The sequence below is a fragment of the Scardinius erythrophthalmus genome (genome assembly GCF_964197995.2).
Source record: "Scardinius erythrophthalmus genome assembly, chromosome: 22".
NCBI classification, from domain to species: domain Eukaryota; kingdom Metazoa; phylum Chordata; class Actinopteri; order Cypriniformes; family Leuciscidae; genus Scardinius; species Scardinius erythrophthalmus.
In genome coordinates this window covers 23,091,732-23,105,885 of record NC_138242.1, presented here as the reverse complement: position 1 = coordinate 23,105,885, position 14,154 = coordinate 23,091,732, and the positions used below count along the sequence as shown (strand labels likewise).

Genomic DNA, 14,154 nt, shown 5'->3' with positions numbered 1-14,154 from the left:
TTTATATCATATTTCCAAGTTGTTCACCGGGGTAATGCACTCTAGTAATCTGTGTGCTTTGGCACCGTTTATTCAGGATAGAAACGGATTAGGACTGCATGGTGTGGGGTTTGGTTCAGTAGAATTGTATTGTGAGCGACGGGGAGGGGGTGGGATGGAGCAATTATACTCACTACTGGCATATGGCCTCTGTTGCCATGGCACAGTTCACTATTGTCCCCCTGGTCTCCAGCAACTCGAGTTAAAACATTTGCTAAAGCTTTGCTAACATTGCAAAGCTTTACGACTTAAATTGATGAATTAAAGAGAGTGAGTCGAATTTGCCTCCATAGGTAAAAATAGGCACTACTTATGTGATTGCAAAAGAAAGGATAACTGTACAAAATGACATAACATGTATTACTACACTATTTGGCCCACACAATCACCATGAGGATGAATTTCAGTTGGTAAACGTAAGTTTATGCTTATTCACATTAATAGTTTTATTGAAACTTGAACAAGCCTTAGTTCATGATGATGACTTTGAAGTGCGTTTCCATGCAAATTGTACCTCAGCACACAACGTGATACTTAGAGACTGCTATTGACTAGTGTTGTCATGCAATTACCTGGTAATGCCTGACAGCACTCTTATTGTTTAAACTTACAAGGTTCTCTGGTAAGCCTCTGTCTTAAAGGGTTAGTTCACAAAAAAAAAAAAAATTATGCCATAATTTACTCAACCTCAAGCCATCCTAGGTGTATATGACTTTCTTCTTCCAGCCAAACACAATCGCATTTATATTTAAAAATATCCTGGTTCTTCCCAGCTTTGTAATGGGAGTGAATGGTACCATTTTTTCAAGCCCAAAAAAAGCGCATCCATCCATTATAAAAGTGATCCATACTGCTCCAGGGAGTTAATAAAGGCCTTCTGAAGTGAAGCGATGCTTTTTCGTAATAAAAAAAAAAATCTATTATTTATAACTTTAATAACTGGCTTCCGTAACAGCTTTAGTAATTGTATTAGCTTTAGTAACAGCTGTACGCAAGTCTAGTCAGTGTAGAGTGACCTCTGATCTGACGTATGGCGTATCCTCAAACACGGCGAGTCTAAAAAGTCTAAAACGAGAATTTATAAAGAGAAATGTCGGAGGAGTTTGAGTTTATTGCCCAGCCCTATTTGTTTGAACCGCGAGAGGTGTATATTCTTACCTAAGCTTAAACTACGCCTACATCATATGCCGGAACTTTCTCGTTAAAGTGCGGACAGACGTTACCGGAAGCTAGTTGATTACAGTTTAAAAAGTTATAATTATGGATATTTTTCTTACAGAAACGCTTTGCTTTGCTTCAGAAGGCCTTTATTAACCCACTGGAGCCGTATAAATTACTTTGATGGATGGATACACTTTTTTGGCCTTCAAAATTTTTTTACCATTCACTCCCATTATAAAGCTTGGAAGAGCAAGGGTATTTTTTTTAAAATATAACTCTGTTTGCCTGAAAGAAGAAAGTCATATACACCTAGGATGGCTTGAGGGTTAGTAAATTGTTATTTTTGGGTGAACTAACCCTTTAAGCAAACAAAACCTAAAGGCAAAACTGTAAAAAAGAAGCAAGTTTATTTGTATATCACATACATTCGCTATTTATAGGTACTATAACATATAGCCTAAATATGACATTTAGTTTACTGGATTATATACCTTTGATTAGCAGGTTTCTATACCCTGCTGGGCCTAAGATGGGTTTTAGCTGGTCTCAGTGTGGTTTTTTAGGCACCCTTTAGTCGGTTGGTCTTGGTGATCAGCTAACCAGCTGAACACTAGCTGGATCAGGCTATGAAAGCAACTTAGGTTGGTTTAAGATATGTTTATTAGCAGGGTCCTTTAAATTTAAAAAAAAAAAGTAGAAGAAGAAAAAAAACGTTTACTCATGGGTTTTATTATTGAGAGAAGTTAACAGTGGCTCACTGCTCACGAAGAACTGGATGACTCATACAGAGAAAAGGTAATCACTGGCAATGATGTAGACCGGCTGCAGGGCAAACCCCGTTGTAGTGGAATACCCTTGTTGAGGTCCGTACAGTCACTGAGCGAGTGCATAAATGATTCTTGAAAGCATCGCCAATGAAATTCGCCGTCTCAATAGCGCTGCACGATTTAGTCCAATGAGATGCGGCCTTACATGAACTGCTGCACGCCTATTGGCTCATTAAGACGAGGACGTTTTGCGAACGCTTTCTGTACAACCCCATCTCTTTCGCAGGTGGTGCATGTTCGGAAACAGCTTGCAATGTTCAGGACGAACTGAGACTGTCGTATGTTATCCTTGTAATTTATTTCCCGTTTTACGTTTTCTTTTTGACACTGACCGAACAGCATGTGCCAACACACGCATGGCGTGGTCGCGGGGCGTGTTTTTATTCCACCCAGGCCACTTTTTTCTGGTTGATATACAGTGCTGCATTGAGTGTGTGTTGAATTACGGGTGCTATCTGTGTGTCTGCACAGAGGAAAAAGACAGAGCGAGAATAAATGTTCATGCACCGCAAAGCTTGAATGAAATCCGTCGTTAAACGGATACAACTTCACGTACATTTATTTATATATATTCGCAGGATCTCTCTGTTTTCTACAAGCATCGGGGTTTGAAGTGGTCATGCCTTTTGTTTTAATTTGGGAGACGAGACTGCGGAGCCATTTGCACGATGATGATGATTCACGACTGGACGGAGTTTAAAAAATGAGGAAGCATTTTTTTCTAAAGATACTAAAAAGATAGAGGAGAGGCCTCGTCGTTCCGCAGGCCGTGATCTGTGCATGGGAAAAGGGAGAAGAAAGGAAGAAAAACGAGCCTGATGAATAAAAATCGAGTGAAATGGAGCACGAGACACGCGCGTGGGGAAATATGGACCATATCAATAACGACGGCGGTGTGCGCGAGAACCAGATAGATCCGAACAAAATGAAGCACTTCGCCTCTTGAGCATTTAAACTGATATTTTTTTTATTTGCAATTTAAAGGAGAGGGGATTCCCGTGCTTTTTGAGAGTTCCAAACAGCACTCAAGTTCCATGCAAGTTCTCCCCTCCGCCTTCTTTTGATTTCTTTGATTATTTTACTACTTCTTTCAGCGGGTTTGAATTATTTTTGATCCGGATCCATAGCGTTGATATTATTCAATGGAATTATGTTATCAGTTACCGGTTTTGCCTCTAGACAGGCCGGTTCCCAAACATGTTCTCAGCCGGAGGGGAGCCATTAGTTTCAGCTCCAGTTCCTCTTTATTTGGAGCCCCCGACCCGAGGCAGCTGTCACAGGTAAATAACAAAACATTTGGGCTGTGTGTCAAAACCTAGAGAGCTGTCTACCTAGAGAATCAGACGCGTGTTCCGAACGTTCGTTCGAATCATTTTGGAGCATCCAAAATATTCGCATGTTCGGAACGTTCAAATGATGCTCAGATTCTTCCTGTGTAGTAGGAATTGATCAATTAACGTTCCGAATTCGATTCGTTAACGATTCAACTAACGATTCTTTTAGTGTTTTTGAAGAAGAAAGAAATATTTTGTGTTCATGAAGTGTAATTCATGCTGCTTTTACTGCTTTGTCATCAAATGACTCTTTAATGATTGGTAATACGTTTCGTTCATACAATATTGTCAATATCTTTGGCTACTCGTTGTCATATATCAACTTGTCAGTAACAGTCTCTGATGCCTTAAGTACAACAGATTTTGTTTTTTCGAGTCGGACATAGCGAAATCTTAATAATTCAGCCACGGCTCCGACTGATTCTTAAGTACTTTGATTCTGAAAAGGAACCGGATCATAAGAGTCATTCTTTGGGGAATTGGACATCGTTTCACGATGCAGATTTAGGAAACGCAGATTATTTTAGCAAAGTGTAATTTGTGCACATTCGTGGACCATTAACGCAATCGAACTTCATTAAAAAATATCCAATGTATTTTTAGTAAAGCAACTGATTCTCGGCGCTCAACCCTATGTAGGCAGCTCACAAGGTTTTGAGACGAGGCCCAATATCTATTTCCATGCTTAATTATTCTTGTACTTGTTCAGGGTCTTGATTTATTTACTCAGATTCTCAGAAGTTCCCAAGTGTCAGGGCTTGACAAGAGAGCGTTATTTTCCCTAATTGTCTGTTGTCGCTGTCATACTGCGGTGTTGGCAACACAAAATATGTTTTGTTGTCCCTTTGGGCCACATGCTGACAGTCTTTTCAGGCTGAAAGTGTGTCACTCTCCCCCTCACACACACACACACACACACACACACACAATGTTTGAATTTGTTGGGGATTCTCTTGGACAGCCCTCTTGCAACTTGTTACTCAGTGTCCATTGGGGAAATTGTAGGTGTTTCTCTGCTTTTAACCCTGTAAAGCCTGATGTATTAAATAATAGTAACAAAAATTGGAACAGTTTATTAAACCTATAGACAAAATAATAATAAAAAAGACCTAAAATACATAATACAAAATTAATAAATAAGAATAACGTTTTCTATGATTTGTATCATATTTGATACATCAGGCCTGTATGACCCAGTATGATATAGTGAGAATAGGGATCTCACTCCAGGAGAAAAAAAATAAGTTAGAGTGATGCAATCTGGTGCAGATGTTATGTATATGGCTAAAAATATGAAATTCTGATGCAATGATGATTGAGCGATGCAAATAAACAATCCTCAAATGCCGGCTGTATCATATTTGACATACATTTTAACATGATTTGAGAAAAAAAGAGAGAAAGAAACCTTGCTTCAGTCGAGTAAATGTTCATCTTAAAGCATGACTAACAACTTAAAGTTATTCAAAACCATCAAAGATTTCTGAAAGGTTTATGAACTATCAATCAGAGGGCAGAAGGCATAGATGATGTGCAACAGGTTTTTTCAGCAGTTTTAATCAAGTTGATAAATAATGCATGTATCGAAATGATACAGTAGAGGCTTTATAGGGTTATGTAGCATTGCATCTTTCAACCATGTTAAAACGGGCATAATAACGTATTTCTTGCTTTTTAAAAATTGGTATTATGTGATGAAACTGTGAAAACAGTTGCTTGCAGATTGAGTAATACAATGCTATCATGTTTTAGATATCAAATATAAAGGCAGTGCGTGTATAAGCGACGCTTTTAAGATGGACTGTAATCTTTAGTGGCCTGTACTTAATCTTTAATATGAGATAATGCATATCTCCAGGTCAAAGGATTGTTACTCACTGTACTTGATACATTTACTAGTCTTGCAGCAAGCTCACACAGTGGGAGATAACATGCTTCGCTAGTGAAAGAAGCCCTGCAGGGCTTCGAGGCCTAGAATTTAAGATGTAGTCAGTCAATAATAAGGGTCATGTCACCAAGCGACCGCTTGTATTGAGAGTTAGATTAGATAACCCTTCTGTCCAGTGTATTGCCCCAACTGCCCCTGGTTGTCTGATGCTATCAGCATCTCTAAAGTCAAACATATGCAAATGTATTTGGCTTCTGCTTTTCTAGTCAAACTAGCGACTGCTGAATGTTTAGGATTATTACAAACAACAGTGTCCACATTATGTCATAGATTTTCTATCATAACAGGTGTTTTGCCAGCAGAAAAATGGTTTCCCTTGGTTTTTAATACAATTTCCAGGTCCATTGGGAGTTTGACCCAGAATGCATTGAGACCTATTTGCCTCTCTTAATGGCATTGCTTTGGCAAGCTTTGTGCAAAAAGCATTTGTCTCTTATCCCTGTCTGTTAGGCTGCATGCATGAAAGCCCAGCAGCTACAACCGCCTTCTCTAAAAACACAATGCCTGACTAAGTGCCTCCCAGAGAGCTTGCTCTGAAACCCAGCAAAGCTCTGCCTGGATTTTCGCTGGAATTTCATCCGTGGGTGGAATGTGGGATAGACCCGGAGCGGCTGTTGGCCCTCAGTCTTGACAAGTCCAGGCCTTTGTGCTCCCTCCGTATGGAAGGGACGCGTATTCTGAACGTCTGTAGTTAGGAATAAGCTGGTAACATTCGCCAGCCTGTTCTTTGCCCAGCTTTCAGTGCAGCGGCTTAGAGCAATATTTTCATGAAAAGATGAGATCAGCTACGTGTAGCACAGCTTTCCACCAAGTTAGTCACCATTTCTGGTCCTGTTATATGTATTTTCATTTTAAATCATTCTAGACCCTGTGAAATTGCTTGACAAGCTCCGTTTTCTTTCTTGAGTTGATGTAGGCTTTAGTAATATGATGTTACATTCAAGAAACCATGCTATTTGCCATTACTTGTTGGCCATTATAGGGCATTTGATTGCTATACGATTCTTCATAATTTTTTCTACAGTATACATTTGATGCAAATAATAATAGTTAGGAATGGAAATATTTATTATTTATTATTATTATTATTATTATTATTATTATTATTATTAGTAGTAGTAGTAGTAGTTTAATATTGTTAAAAATCAATTAATAATAACAGTAGAAATATTAAGTATTAATATTATCAATATTAATATAAATAATCATCGTAAGGGACATATTTGTATGCACATTTACTTTTTTTACTTTTTTAATGCAAATAACTACAGGAAACAATAATTAGAAACTGAAATAATAATAATAAAATAATAATATTTATTAATAGTTTACATTTTATGCAGTTAAAATCATAATATAATAATTATTATTGAAATCAATTTTAATATAGTAAATTACATTGTGTAACATTTTAAAATATTTTTAATGTGATATTATTATATTATTGTACTTTCATTTAATGCAAACAAATACAATAGTAATAATTAGAAAAAAGAAAACATTATTATTATTATTATTATTATTATTATTATTATTATTTTACTATTATTATTATTATTATTACTACTACTACTACTACTACCACTACTAGTAGTAGTAGTTGTAGTCGGGGTGGGCAATATGGCAAAAATATTATATCATGATTTTTCATGTTGGTTTTTAAGATTATTTTGCATGAAAGTACAGCTAATTTAGTTTTTAAAAATGTAAACATTTTAAAATGAGCTTATATATATATATATATATATATATATATATATATATATATATATATATATATATATATATATATATATATATATATATATATATATATATATATATATATATATATATATATATATATTCTTTCAAGGTAACAAAAGAGAAAAAAAGAATATTAAACCATTTAGGAAAAAATAGGGACCAAAATACGACCAAAATCTTATTATTATTTTATCTTTTTTAAAAACAAGAACAAAGATGCAAACGACAAATAAAAGGACAAATTCAATATAAGACACAAATTAAATAAACAGTGCATTAATATTTTCAGCAACAGTAGTTGTATTTACTGTAACAGTAGCATTCAAGTAAGAAATTGAGTAAACAAGTGTAAAAATAAAACACTACATAGATGTGACTGTATGAACTAAATATACAATGATTCTTATTAAAGCTACTAAAGTTATTCAGTCCAGAGTGATTTTTCTCTTTGTCTTTTTTTGTTGTTTAACATTGAGACAGACAACAGCAGATTTATTAGGTGGCTGTCACTTTAAGACCGAATGCACGGATCTAAATTGATACACCTCTGAACTTTTTACATTCGCTTAAGATATAAACGACTGTTTATGTAAACCTTGCGTGTATTTGACAGTTTAAACGCAATAAGACACAAAAGAGAACTTCGTTCAGTGCTCGCATGCATAGTGACAGGCTTTTAGTGTGTCCGTGCTTCGGATGTTCGCGCTCAAAGCTTATGTCAGAACAGCGTGCGAACTGGCAAAGCTTTAATACGTATACAAATAATACATTTTCGTTTGTCATGTGAGCATAACCCTTGCTAAACATGCAATGTGAATGTACGTCGCGTCGGTATTTAATTTGTTCAATTTTTAGAAGTATACCATCAGCAATATGGATGGCATCAAAACACAGACTAAAAGCTACACAACAAAATGTTATTTTCATGGTTTTAAAGTGCCAAAACCACGTTGGGTCGTTCAAACAGAATAACGTTGAAAGCCACAACGGTTTTTACACTTTACTAAAATTAAGAATGGTTTCTGCACAGATAAGAGAAAGCGTCATCAGCTTTAAAGCCCGTCGTTCAACAGATTGCTGAATGTCACAAACGGTTCCTCAGAGTTGGAATGCTAATGTTTCAGAAGGTTATATGCACACTTTGCAGCCTTGTGAGGCAGGGCAATTATCTTTTTGTAAACACTGAATTTTTGTGTTTGTGCAGTCATAAAACATAAGTGACTGTTGCAACGCTTGTGTGTGTAGGTGCCCCTCGCTGCTGTGTTTGTTAGGCTTCCAGTGCAGAGGGAGGTAGTTAAGCATGTGCCTGGACTCTGGGGGCAGTGGTTTGGGTTGCAGCCAACATCACAGATGGCCAGGATCTCTCACTCTCTATCGTCATTCTTCTCTTCACTCTTTTTCCCCTCTCAACTTCTCCCACACTTGTTTTTCTCAAACACGCTTTTTGTAAATGAATAAAACGAATGTCTTCCCAAAAGCCGAGGGTGTTGCGTTGTGTTATCAGTCACGGTCTATGTGTTACACATGCATGCGACTGAAACATACTTGAAAGAACAAAGACCTGGGAAAGAAAAAACGCCGTTCTCATTGTGTTTAGTATTGCAACGTGTTTTCAAGAATCTCGTGCCAGGTTATGATGTGCTTTCTAGCAGGTTAAGGCAGCTGTACGGTGCATGTGAATTTTCCCCTCCCGTGTCTCTGATGTGCGTGCGCTCGTGAATCACACACTTATTCATGTGCTGCATTACTTTACTGCGTCAATGACTTATCAGCAGGTCGACAGCATGTTTTTGCCATTTAGGCAGAGCAGCCCGTTCCCGAGCGCCATGTGAAGCATTGCGGCTCTCCGGTGTGTCCTCTATATCTGTGGGCTCTCGCTGACACCATTGGCATCTAGTTTGCGAGTGGAGAGCCAAAGGTAGATCACATCATTGTGTGTGTGTGTGTGTGTGTGTAGCTGGAAGGCCGACATGCTTGCTTGAAGTGCATTTGTTGGAGGTCATATCAGCCGTGTTTGGTGCAGACAGGGTGAGGTGTTTTTTTTTTTTTTTTTTTTTTTTTTGAAGGAGTTTGTTTATCTCACTCATGCGATAAGGTTTTTTTTTGTGCCATGTTGTTAGACTGACGTAGTTTCAGGATGTGGTAAGAATGTGGAGGGAGCTGTTCGGTTTTCAGTATTTCACAACTTGCTGCTGCTGGTGTGTAAGTTTGTGAGTAACCCTTGCACTGCCTAGAGTGCTTTCACATTCACCATTAACAGTCAGTTGCTTTTGCATTCGTTCAAAGTTTGTGGTTTCTGTTTTTTTTGTTTTTTTGTTTTTTTTGTCGTTCAGGTCAGTGAGTTTTGAAAGATGCCATTTGAATGGAGGCCCATTAGGATGGCGGATCTTGTGCATTAAAGTATTGTGTTTATTTGGAAGTGACGCAAATCTCCACCCTTGTTGACAGGCTTTCAGCGTTTTAAAGTTTTTCTTCTGCCTCCTTGATGTCATTTCCCTTACGTATGGGCCTCTGAGATATGTAGTTTGGGTGGCATTTCTGCAAAAATGTACAGCACACTCACACTGTACTTTTCTTGTGCAATTCTTATTTATGATGCCACTCATTACTCCAAATCAGAATAATGGTTGTAGGTGTTAGTGGTTTTTCAATTAAATTTAAGTGTTTTTTTTTTTTATCTTGTATATGTAAGCATAAGCATATGTAATATATGCTTAATTTAATAAAAAAAAAATTTTTTTTAATTACATATATTAATGTTGATTATTAATCGATTAATATATAAATAAAAAATAATTTGATCATGTTTATTATGGGTGGATGTTCGGGTAGCATTTCTGAAAAAACGATCCCTTGCGTTGTGCTCTGGATTGGTTTGTCGACTCCATTGTTGCCTCAACGTCATGACCGTTGAATGTCATGTCACAATATAACACTGATTCACTTCCTGTCACATTAATCCTTGTTACACCACAAAACGGCCATCTGACATTAAGAACACCGAGATCTGTTACACAACGCGTTGAGAAGTTTAACTAGGCTATAGTAGGGAAAGGCAACCACATGATGTTTCACGTTCTGTTTACTGGTATTGCTTAATAGTTCACACAAAAATGTCATAATTTACTCACCCCCGTTTTGTTCCAAAAGTGTATGGCATTATTCCTTCTGCAGAACTCAAAATATGGTATTTTGAAGACTTTCAACTGTTTTTTTCCCCATGCAATAAATGTCAGTGGGGCCCTAAACAACTTTGGACCCCATTGACTTTCATTGTGTGGAAAAAAAAAGATTTCAAGAAGGAAGTCCTACAGATTTGGAACAGCATGAAGAAAGTGCAGGTGTACTTAAGTAATACGTTAGTTTATGTTGCGACCTGACCTGCTCTATAACCTGTGCAGTAAAAACAGAGTTTATGGCTTGGCACTTACAGGAATGTGCACTACCGTTATCCAGCATTTCACAGCATGGTGCTATAACTCATGAGGACGCTTTGAATTTATGAGCCCTCTTCGAGGCCTGTTCCTTTAATCTGAGTGGGTTTAGAAGTACAATATCGGATAAGGTTTAATGGGAATCTGTCTAGCTTCCTCTTTTGTTTGCTTGAACTGTCATGAACCCACTCCTTTTTTTTTTCTCGGCTGCAATTAGACATGAGGAAGAAATAATTTGACTATAAACTGACCGTTATCTCTTTCAAGAAAAAAAATGTGGAAACGTGCTGGGGGAGAAAAGTAAAAAAATTATATTAAAGCAAAGAAAATTTGATTCCATAATAAGTAGACATTTACACCTGTTAGGGACCATGGATAGGCTTTAGTGTCAAAACATGTGGATGATTTCATACATGGACTTTAATGCAAGTTTGATATAAACACATTTTTATTAACATTGTTCATGAGTAATTACTTCAAATTCAAAATGGTATAATGGTTGTAGGTGATAGTAATATTTCCATTGATATACATTTATTTTGAGAGATTCACAAATTTTCACTCAAAAAGCTTCTCAGACAGGAAGATTGTAAACGTGGTGCAGATAAGAGCTGATCGACAACAACTGTAATTACACTTTGTGGGGCAGTCCTTGGAACAGAGTCAAGATCACTCAGTAATGTTGAATGGGTTTTTCTGTCCGAACAGGCTGAATTACTTTGACAAAAATGAAGCCAAGTATATAACCCCCTGACTCCCCTCATGACGTGCTGTCAGGGTTTTTTGTTTGGACCCGGGCCTGAGAGCCGAGAGCACGGGGTCAGGAACAGGAGCCTCATGAGGACTACGTCATGCTCTCCATCATTACACTTCCTGTGTTTGACTCAGGAATCCACAGCTGCGATGGCCCCTCTCTCAAGCGCTAGGCTCTTTTGCTCTCGAAATGCAAATACGCACATCGTCAGCTGTGCTGTTTATTAGACATGTGACCCAGTGTGCAACTCCCATGTCATTGATCTCACATTTACATGAGTGCCAGTAAGTCTGTACTGGGAGAAACATTCAAAGCAGAGAGGATGTTGGGTTTTGGACACAGCGGTGGGGTTTTCCCGGGCTGTAAGCGAGGATGTTTAAATAGGAATGATATTCGATTGCGGTGCTCATTCCATGCATGCTATCAGCAGGGTCGAATGTGTCTCACTTCTGTGAAACGGGGCCATTAGTGTCTTTGAGATGCAAGGAAAGTCTGTTTTCTGTGACTGTGGTTTGCGGGGGTTCGGCTCATCCAACTTGCCGTTCTGCTATTTATGGAAATGCTTCTCCGCAGATAAATGTGGTGATGTCATTGCTAAGAGAGGCCAACTTTGGTCTGAGAGAGGGAGCTTGTGTTACACCTGTTCCTAAAATGAGTCCAAGCCACACTTAAAATCCAAAAACTTCAATCATTAGGCTTATGCTTTTGGCTCGTGCTTAATAGATTCACAATATTTTGTTGAAAATGACACTATTCTTCATTTAGGTCAACATGAAATGCTTTTTGCAACACATTTTATTACTGTATTGTGAACAGGGTCCGAAATTAACTTTTTGGCTCACCTGCCACGGGGACTGGTAGATGAAAAAATCCACCAGCCAAGCATATTTTTTACCGGCCAAAATAATAAACAGCCTTTTTTTGTCACATATACATTAATTTCTGTACCTTTATTGAGATAATAAGGTAACGTTAGGTCTATTATGTTGAATACAAACATAAAAAATTGTTCAGAGCAAAATTTGAAATGTATAATAATAATAAAAAAAAATCTATTGATTCAAATGTGAGAAATATATGAAATATTACTATCATTGCGGTGAAATATTTATTGTTTTTGTCAGTTTTGTTACCTGACTCATGTGGAAGGGAAGGCAGAACGTAGGCTACTCGGTTCCCTGAGAGATAAGGGATCGAGTATTGCGGTGCAAACGCTATGGGAAAACTCCTTTTCTCGAGAACAGATCAGCCATGGTGTGTAAAGCAGAAGCAGCCTGGCCAGCGGCGGAGTATGCACGATCCGCGATTGCTGAAGACGTTCTGCACGGCTGGGTGCGCGGCCTTTGCTCTCCAACTGCCAAGAGAACACAAATGGGCGGCGACCGCTTATTCAAGTGGCGGGAGCTTTTTCCTCAGCGCCGTCAACAGATAGAGCGTTAACTGTAGGCTACGCACACACCGCCGCCGACTTGAGCTGCAAAGAAGCTCTGGCCGCCCTGTCAAGGACGCTTGTCAAAAAGTACGGGGCAGCTTGGCGCTTGACCGCTCTGAATAGTGAGTGCGCTCGCGCGGCCGGGGCTCTCTCCATAGACGGCTCTCTCTCTCTCTCTGCTCGTTCTTAAGAGGCAGAAGAGCGCGTGCGCCCTGAAAATTTCATATTTTGGTATGAACATTCACCCGCCAGTGTGGCGGATAGCCTTTTGAGATTTACTCGCCAAACGGAAAATCTACCCGCATTTGGCGCTTGGCGGGTGTTAATTTCGGACCCTGATTGTGAATATTCAACCAAAAAGTTGCACACATTGCACACATTTTGGGGTTTATGAACACATTTGGGGTTTATGAATGAGTCATTGAATCATTGACTCACCTGATTAGTTCAAAAACGGTGAATCATTCAAGAACGAAGCAAGAGTTGCTAAGATATGCAACTTTTCTGCTTTCTTGTAATAATTGTCATTGGCAAAATACGGCAAAAACAGTCAGAATTGACATTGTTGCGGCTCAAAATCGTCAATTTTATATAATTAACTTATTGTTTATTGAACTGTTATATAAAATGAATATCACATTTTGCAATCGTGCTGATATTCGAGAAAATAGCAGTCTTGCTCATTTGATATTGCTTAAATATATTATGTTATAATTAAACAAAATACAAGAACTCATATGACGGCAATTAATCTTGAAATTTGGTGGCATTTATTTTGACAACGCCAGACTAACTTGCTTGTTAAGCTTAATGGAGTGCTATTGCCTATTAAGTTTGGCTGTATTGAGAGATTTTAAAATTGTAATAGTGGTTTAATTTCACAGCGGTGACAAACATTGCAGAAGTTTAGGACCAACACGATCGTTACCTGGCTGTCACCAATGACGGCAGGTCCGGTAAGTGTGGCTGTGGTGGTTGTGACAAGGGATGTCGGAGAGTGGGAGGGGCTTATGCGGTCTCACAGAATTATTGAGAATAAGTTGTTGCGCACACAATAAGAATTGATTGAGAATTGATGCCACGGGCCAAATTTAAACAAAAGCAAAAATATAAAATAAAACTTTTTTTTTTTTTATTGTGCACTCACTGATCAATCATTCACAATAAAGCATGAACGTTTCATGTTGATTTGAACTATTACAGTTAAATTAATGCAACAATAAACGAACACAGAGTAATGTAGCCTGTTATTTGATGGCCTGGTACTTGTGTAAAATTGCAAGTTAAGTTTGCGTTTTCATAAGAGATAAAAACATCAATTATCCTAAAAAATGTAAAACATTTAAAATGTTATATTCATAATAATGGATTATGACATATGACCTCTTGTGACAACTGTTTCATGCAATGAGTAGTTTGTATATGTGTATTAATGATAAATTATAGTTGGCAAAATAATTATAATTGCTTATATATAAA

The 14,154-nt window shown here is 37.8% G+C and overlaps 1 protein-coding gene across 17 annotated transcripts in view; it reads left to right on the top strand.

Annotated features, from left to right (window-relative positions):
• The first annotated feature begins 2,217 nt into the window (after positions 1–2,217).
• Positions 2,218–14,154, top strand: part of pde7a (phosphodiesterase 7A) — a 33,368-nt gene continuing 21,431 nt past the window's right edge. For 3 of the 17 annotated variants that reach the window (XM_081352316.1, XM_081352315.1, XM_081352331.1), the window contains exons 1-2: positions 8,899–8,973; positions 13,560–13,631. In XM_081352316.1, the coding sequence (XP_081208442.1) occupies positions 13,617–13,631 (15 nt within the window). In that variant the 5' untranslated portion in view covers positions 8,899–8,973; positions 13,560–13,616. Of the gene's footprint in view, positions 3,308–8,806; positions 8,974–9,173; positions 9,258–13,559; positions 13,632–14,154 lie in introns of those variants that run through there. The other 14 variants (XM_081352323.1, XM_081352322.1, XM_081352318.1 and 11 more) reach the window with 10 other exon arrangements.